Source organism: Centruroides sculpturatus, unplaced genomic scaffold, assembly GCF_000671375.1.
Source record: "Centruroides sculpturatus isolate CEXI.00-Female unplaced genomic scaffold, Cexi_2.0 scaffold3805, whole genome shotgun sequence".
NCBI classification, from domain to species: domain Eukaryota; kingdom Metazoa; phylum Arthropoda; class Arachnida; order Scorpiones; family Buthidae; genus Centruroides; species Centruroides sculpturatus.
Window position 1 is genome coordinate 1 of NW_019387903.1, and position 8,677 is coordinate 8,677.

Consider the following 8,677-nt stretch of genomic DNA (forward strand, 5'->3'; position numbering starts at 1 on the left):
GTGTACGCACCAGACGGAAAAACAAAAAATATTGTGTATCCACAAACACTCCAATAAATAAATAGAATTGAAATGACACTTTGAAATGTTTTCCCAATGAAAATGAATAATAATACTGTAATAAGTTTCAATAAAAATGATAAAATGTAAATTGAATTTTATTATAATGAAGTTGGCTTGAATTTCATTTTTTCTGAGATCGTAGCAATGCACGACGGGTAAGCTAGTTTTTTATAAATTGTAATGTATTCACTGTAAAAAGCTGAAACTTTATTAATTAATTAGAGATTTTGTAATTTTTTTCTTTTATCTTTGTATCCCTTTTATAACATGTATTGATAGTTCTGTTTCTTGCAATTGCTTAATGTCTAGTTATTTGTTTACAGATTCTATTATTGGCTATTATCATTGCCATAAATATGTTAGATAGCAGAACTTCTTATATTAGAAATACTCTTTAATAATAACATTTCGCGAATTACGCAACAATTGTTGTTCTTAGCTACCTGAGAAAGTCTCCCATTACATTTTCTCGAAAACAACATGACACTTTCTCGTGAACTATTAACCTCTGCACGGCCGAAATCGTCCGTGAATATCATCAGAGACGGCCGAAAAGAGTTAGTCGCTGCCTTAGTCCTCGGAAAGTAAAGAAGTCGTCCTCCCTTCAATTATCATCCATTAATTAATTCGAATTAATCGCCATAGGATAAACTTTTCTGTGTGTGTGTGTTAGTGCATGATCGCCTGGATAACTAAAATACCCATCAGAACTGGATACATCCTGAAAAACCCATAGGAAGCTCTTATTCTCCGATTCAACAAGACCCGACCGGGACCTATTATCAAAGGTATTTATCATCCCGCGAATCGTATGTGAACTCTCTCTCTCCGCGACAATCCTTTTTCCGATAGATTTTTAAATAAACCCTTGTTAATTGTTAAGTGTATCTGAGTCACTTCCAATGTTGTCTCTCGAATCGACATTACGAATCCGTCTGATCAAGTACGGGACCGCTCGCTCGACGGCGTGACGTAATAGCCGTCTCAGTTTCCGTGTTTCGAGAAACACAGTGGTGTCAATCCTGACAGGGTACCAAAGAGGTGCCGACCCGAAAGGTCACAAATAAGTTACTAGACATATTACACCAGTCATAAAGAAATTACAATGTATTCAGCAAGTTATCATGTCAATGCCGTAATTTCTTTATAACTGGTATAATAGGTCTAGTATATTAGGTAGATGATGATAACCAATAATTGAACTTGTAAATGCAGTTCTATTGTTAGATTTTTGAACATTTGACCTTCATATACATTTTTAGAAACACATTGCTTCTGAATGTCAAGAATTGCCTGTGTTTATTGACATTTACCACATGATAATTAATATTAATTAAAAAAAATAGTTAAGAATCAACACATCAACATCAAAAATCTAGCAACATAAACACTTTAATGGTCATTATCAGGTTTTAATCTTTAAAATGTTGCAGGTTAGGACCTGATGATAATTGTTTAATAGACAAACAAATGTTTTAAAGTTTTATATTGCTGGATTTTTGATGTTGGTATGTTTATTTTTCAGTTACATTGTTTTAATAGCTGTTTATTAATGTTAATTTACATATTTTCAGTTTATATGGTATGGATTTTTCCAGTGTATTGATGCATTTCTCTTCATATTCACATTTTTGCCACTTCGATTTGCTTTATCAGTATGGTTTCTTCTTACTCGTTCCCTTAAAATTATGTTCAGGTAAGGTATTTTGTTTATTATGTTGCTTTTTTTATATTTAGTTTGAAAAATTTGATAAATTGAACAGTATTTACTTACATGGTTAGATATTATTATTATTATTTATGATCTTTTACTTTACTATTTCATGTGCACCAAATATCAAAGTAAATTTTTATATAATGAAATGGGATGAATTCATTAATGATGGGAATATCAAATAAGCAGAGATTAAAAATGTGTGCAAATAAAATGTCTTTTGTGCAAAATTTTCAGAATTGCATTATTGATTGCTTTGGATTTATAGATGGTTTTTTCCTTTTACTTCTGCTTTAATTGTTTCAAAATGTTGTATAAATTGTAAGTATTTTATAGCCATATTGATATTAATGTGTTGAACACACAAAAAATGCACGTAAATTTATATGCATAAACTTAATTTTGATCTGTTCAACATATATTTTCTTCAAAAAGTTTGGTTTCATTAATTTAAGGAATTTTTATAAGGAGTTTTGAAGAATTCATAGGCATGTCCCATAAAAATGTTTCTAGATATCAGTAAAAATTTTTTTGATTACTCTTTGTAAGAAGTGTTTTCAAATTGATTTCATTAAAATTGGATAACTGTTTCTGTAAAACTTACTGTTTGAAAAACCCAACTTTGAAGGCTGACTTTCATCCCTTAAAAACATAACATATTTAACCTTATAATATACAGAATAAACGAAGACTGCTTCCTTTCCATCCTGTCCAATTACTATTAGGAACTAAGTCTTCCTTTGCAGAGATAACAATTCAGTCAAGGTTATGCCTCTGCAATATTATGTAAAACTGTTTTAAAAAGACCGGATTTTGATTGGACAGAATGGAAAGGAAGTTAGAAGAAACATAATATATAACATACAGAAGAAACTAAGAAGTTTCTTCTGTATGTTATATATTATGAATATACTATCTCCCTTTTTAATTGAAGGTATGTATATATTTTTTACAATTGTTGGTTTATCATCAATGAACCTTGTAAAACTTATTGCAGAGGCATAGCCTGTAATAAAAGGTTGTCCCTGTGAAGGAAGATGTCTTAGTTTCTTCTGTATTTTATATATTGTGTATATACTGTCTGCCTTTTTTAATTGATATTTAACCTTTTTTAAAAACATATTTATGTCAATAGAAAAACAAAGTTTCTTAGTTTTTAATGTTCTGTAATGTAAGAATCATGAAATTTAGAGAGGAACATTTATGTGATGTTCATTGTTCATATGAAGTTTCAAACGAGGACATGTCTTGGACCAACATTTCTTGCTTAAAAAGTAATTGTAAAGAGGAGAGATGGTACTTCAGTTTTCTTTAATAAACTTCTTAAAACTGTTCTTACTTCTGATTAAAAAAAGACAATTTTATCCAGGAAAAGAGTTGGATAATAATTATAGTATTTCTTAAATTGAAATAATACAATATATTGTAAACAAAATGTAGTTTTAAATTTAAAAAATAATTAATTCTGAGAAAAATTAAATGTCTTATTAAAAATTATACTAAACAGTTTTTATCATTACATTAAATATAATTTAATGTAAATGCAATTTAATGTAATATGATAGATCTAGAAATACAGTATAAAATCAATACAGTAAATCAAACCTAGGAAAAAAAATTTTATTACATATTTGACAAGACTATGTCTCATCTCTAAAATCGTACTGCTGTCAATGGCTGGACACCTTAGAGCTATGAAGGAGTACATGTCAGGAGTTGCAATTTGGCAGAGAGTATTTGGTGCCCCAAATCATATGTACATAAAATATACCAGACTTGTAGGTAGTCAGAGGACCAAGAACCAGGTCAAAATAAAATACAAAATGCTGAGGCTGTTTCTACAAACAGGCATGAGTGCGAGATTTGTGCATGTGTTGCTCGCAAACTGAAACAATAAACAAGTGCAAATGCAATTTAGAACTATTAGCACCATCTGTTGCCCTCAGATGGAACTTACAAACAAGTAGCAACTGGCATGTGTTGGGAAGTTTGAAATGTGAACATTGTGTTCCCAGTTGTCAGCAATTATATGAACAAGCCCTGAGTCTCTGAGACATAGTCTCATCCCAAAAATGGCTTTGCCATTTTACTTGTTTATTTTCTTTTTATATTTTTAACAGATTTTATTTTTCTTTATACAGATCATTATTTCGAAGAAATGACAGTAATGAAAAAGAAAATGTGTTACAACCAGCAGAAATCTGTGATTTATTGAGAGGAATAATTTTGATAACAGTCAGTTTTCTCATGACATATGTTGACACGTCCATGTTATATCATATTGTAAAAAGTCAGTCCGTCATCAAATTATATATATTTTTTAATATGTTAGAGGTAAATATAAGTTTTGGATTTTTCTTACATAACTAAAATATATAAAAACATATTTTCGTATTAAACATGCAAAACATCAAATGATTTAATGACAGCTATGTCAATATAAGAATTATTTTGTCCTAGTTTAGGTATTAAATATCAATTAGAATATTTTTTACAGTAAAACCTTGTTATTTCAATATTGGATAATTTGAAGTATCACACAATTCAATGTAATCTAGTCCCTTGCCAAGAGAATAGGATTTTGCCAACATTTTAGTTCAGATAATTTGAAACATGAGTACAAAGAAATTCGAAGACATTTTCTGGTTTGGTGATCCACAATAATAATGTTTAATTCGAAATCTTCCATCATGTTACATGTTTATAAGAAAGTTTCCACTCCCAAGTTGCAGTTTCTGTTTTACCAATTATACATTGTTGATTTATTGAATGTATGTTCAAGGTCATTAGGACATTGTACACGTTAATGAAGAGAGATTTTTTTATTTTTATGGAAGAAATCTCTTTGATATTTAATTATTTTGGACATGTTTTGCAAAAGTCTATTGATTCACTAATTCCAAAGTCCATTAAATACATGTCTGTATTCATGATAGTGCAATCATGTGATCTGATGAAAATAAGCTATATTAACAGCTAACAGCTATAAATATGCTGTTAGCTGTTAATACAGCTTATTTTCATCAGATCACATGATTTTTGTAATCTCAAAGTCAAGATGAAATTTGTGATAATTCTTATTGAAACACTAAAACTTCTTTTGTACTTAATTTTCAGGTCTTACTTTGAATATAATTTGGTTACATTTTCATTGTTTTCATTAAGTACATGCCAGGTGACAGTTTTTTCAAAATAACTTAAATTACTAAGTAATAACTTGTAATATTGATGCATTTGTAAATGAATGGGTGAAATTATTTAAGATAATGTCATAATTTTATTTGAAATTACAAAAATCTTTAATTCCGAAAGAAAACTTCAAATAATTCAAATCCAGATAATTCAAAGTTATATTTTTTTGGACCCTTGTTTTGAAACAATGAGATTTTATTGTAATAAACTTGTAATTTATACCGTAGATAAACCGATTTTATTGTTGTTTATTATTACTTGCTTATTTAAATGAAATATCAAATTCATAAAATATATTGACACAATATATAATTTGATTAGATCATTATTAATTTGTTGAAAAACTCAAAAATAAAAGCATTACCTCCTACATTGGATTGAAAACCATCACTGTAAAAAAGTTTTAAGTTTATAAGCACAAGTATGTACTAGAATAGTCCACTCTCTCTTAGAAAATATTTATATAGACATCACCAAAGTTGTTGATATTTATATATTTATATAGACATTAATGATTTTTCAAAAAAGGTGATTGTGATCTTATTTAATCACCTTTTTTGAAAAATCATTATTATTTAATAACTTTTTAAAATCTTTATCATCATTAAGGAATTGCTAAGTAATTGATTAAGCATGAATGCTTATTTTCATTACTGACCATTAGCTATTTCTTGCACCATCTTGAAATGATGATTAATGATAACTTTGCAGGTATCATAAAATAATGATACAGATTAATGATATATTTTGTGAATAACTTGCATTAAAACAAAGTTAAATTTGTAAAGTATAACAATATCTTTATAACATCAAACATCATAAATAAAATGTCTTTTTAGTAATGATATGTTCACAAATCTGGCCCATAACATATTAATGTTATCAATTTCACATACATCCTGAGGACTAGCTTAAGCCATTTATAATTTTTTTTTAACTAGATTCTACATGTTTTCTGGAAATCATATCATTAAAAGTTCATTATATGAAACTGGATTAATCTCAATTACATCATGTGACAGGTGGACAAGTTGATACCAAATTAAATACAATTTCCAAAAGCTGGAACTTAAATCAATACTTTAAAGGATTAACATATGCACTTTTCCAAGCACCAAATATTCTGTAGTTGTTCCATAATTTGAAAGATTTGAAAACATTACAGACACTTAAGGCATTTGCAAAGTTAAGCAGTTCTAGTTGGACCAGAAGCAGAATAATGAATGTAGTTGAAAATGTTCATCATTCACCTCCTACACTGCTTGAAAGTGCATAGGGAGACCCTTTTAAGTATTAATATCATATTATTGTTAGAAAAATCTGGATTAGAGTAAATAAAATAAAATACATTTAAAATATTTTTAAATTTTTTTATTAAACCAAACTAGAGTTCTACACATTATTGTGCATTTTATTATTTTAATCCATCACATTAAGATTTTTTATATTAAGTACATTATGTAATCATTTATCAATTTAAATCATAAAAGTTGATTTTTATGAAACTCTAAACTCATATTATTTTAACTTATAGATGTTTGTGTTATAATTAGCACATTCAAAACTTTTTGAAAATAATACAAATTTAATTCTCAGTTTATTGAAATTTAAATAATAATTTTGAATTAGTAATTTTATATAAGTAGGTAAATCATAATGTAATAATTATATTTTGTAAGATTGCAGATAAACTGTTCTCATCTTTCGGGCAAGACATTCTGGATGCCCTATTCTGGACAGCTACAGAACCTCGAGGAAGGAAGAGAGAACACATTGGATTAGTGCCACATCTAATAATGGCTGTTTGCTATGTCTGTATCCTTTTTTAAAACTACAAAATACATTTGGTATAAATGAGACTAGAAATTGCTAATTCTTGTATAACAAAGATTGTTTAACTTTTTAAAAATAATAATAATAATGCAAGTGGTAAAGAAGCAAAATGTCAATCAATAATGAAATAGTAGCTTACAGTATCATATAATAAAATAAAATATAGCACAATAAGAACTAAGGTATAATTTTATTCATTGCTCTTGTGATTTGTGATATTGTTTTCCATTCTAATTGAGCAATGATAAATCAAAATTTCTGTTGATGCAGCAATAAAAATTTTGGCATTTAAAAAATAACTTATTTCAGTAGTTCTATCAATACAATATGGTGACATTAGATGTGTTTACTAAAGATATTTGCTAAAAGTTACATTAAGTAAATGAAATNATTTAGTCAGAAAATAAGTTTACGGTTCTCATAAATAAGTGTAAATAAACTTATGATACATGATGATGATGATGATACCAACATATTATTTTTCAACAGTTCCTTTAATAACTGAAATACCTGTCAAAATAGATGATAGTTTTCTTTATATGTGTTTTTTTTGCATCAATCATGTCATGTGCTTGTTGGATGTGTGTTGTATTTAACATATTTTGGTTTGAGGAATCTCAGGTGGCCAAACCTTGTTGCAATAGAAGCCATACAATATAAAAAAGGTGGAAGTCTTCACACATTAAAGGTGTGTGAAGACTTCCACTCAGCTTGGAATTTTTTAAACACCGAGTGTATAGCTCTGATTTAGTGCCAAGCAATTTCCACTCTTTCCTGAACTGAAAACATGGATAGGAGAGCAGAGATTTGAGACCAATAACAATCTTTAAAACAACATTACAGCCCATTTCAAGTCATTGATGGCTACATTCTATGAAGGGGGGATTTCATAGCTCATCCACAAATAGACAAATGCTTCAATCTTCACAGTGATTATTTTGGAAAGTAATCATGCTTGTACCTAACTTTTGACAATAAATTCATTGTTATTTACATTCGTCTTTGTTTTATGGACCATCAGAGGTTGAAAAAGAAACAGTTTTCGTGTATTATTAAATGTATATTATTCAACATTTTTAAATTAATTAAAAAAATATCTTCAAGTCAATTGTTATCAATATTATCATGTTTTTCCAATAAACTAAAATTTTAATATTGAAAATACCCTTTCAATGGTTACTTATGTCAGAAACAACAAATTATATTTATTTCATCAACACAGCCCATTGTGTATGCACTGTCAAGCTACTCTACACATACATTAAGACCATTATTGCCAACTTACAAGATACAATAAACAACAAAAATTTTAACATTTCCTTTATGGCTATTTGATAGAAATGAATCCAGAACCAAGTCATTTGAAAATGGTTTTGGTTCAAGCATTATTTTATAGAATGACTTTATTTAGTTCATTTAAATTATAATTGTAAACTGCTTTGTCTCACTGATTGTATGTGAAAGTGATATCTTAAAAATGATCATTCAAGTTGAAGAGAGTCAGAAATCACTGCCTATCAAACTCAACTGTTTGGAGATGGTTTGGAACGTTTAATGTTTTTCTACAGAATTGCTGAAACAGTTTCTGAGTTTTATACTGTATGTCATTAGATATTGCAATGGAGAATCAGCCATTTATAAATTTTAGACAGGAATAACAGAATTTTGATAATGCAAATATAAATTAGGTAAAAAAAAATTACACGGAATAAACAAACATCACGAAATCCGATAAATCTGTAAAGCCAAACCACTGGATTACAAATATATAAATATGTCTGGAAGAGGAGATCAGACTGGAGGCTCGGGTAATGTAACTGGCATCCGCATGGTAAACAGGAGTTGTGGGTTCGAGTCCTGCTCCAAGCCGATTCT

At 28.5% G+C, this 8,677-nt stretch overlaps 1 protein-coding gene across 1 annotated transcript; it reads left to right on the forward strand.

The window, feature by feature from the left end:
* The first annotated feature begins 353 nt into the window (after positions 1-353).
* Positions 354-7,032, forward strand: LOC111616689 (transmembrane anterior posterior transformation protein 1 homolog). Its single transcript, XM_023358068.1, has 3 exons — positions 354-1,759; positions 3,919-4,111; positions 6,649-7,032. The coding sequence occupies exons 1-3, from the start codon at positions 1,752-1,754 to the stop codon at positions 6,796-6,798; spliced, it is 351 nt and encodes a 116-aa protein (XP_023213836.1). The 5' UTR covers positions 354-1,751; the 3' UTR covers positions 6,799-7,032.
* Positions 7,033-8,677: the final 1,645 nt, after the last annotated feature.

Excerpts from the sequence above, each read along its gene's own strand:
- LOC111616689 (XM_023358068.1), top strand. Across the intron at positions 4,112-6,648 it reads TATTTTTTAATATGTTAGAG|ATTGCAGATAAACTGTTCTC; the intron begins GTAAATATAAGT and ends ATATTTTGTAAG.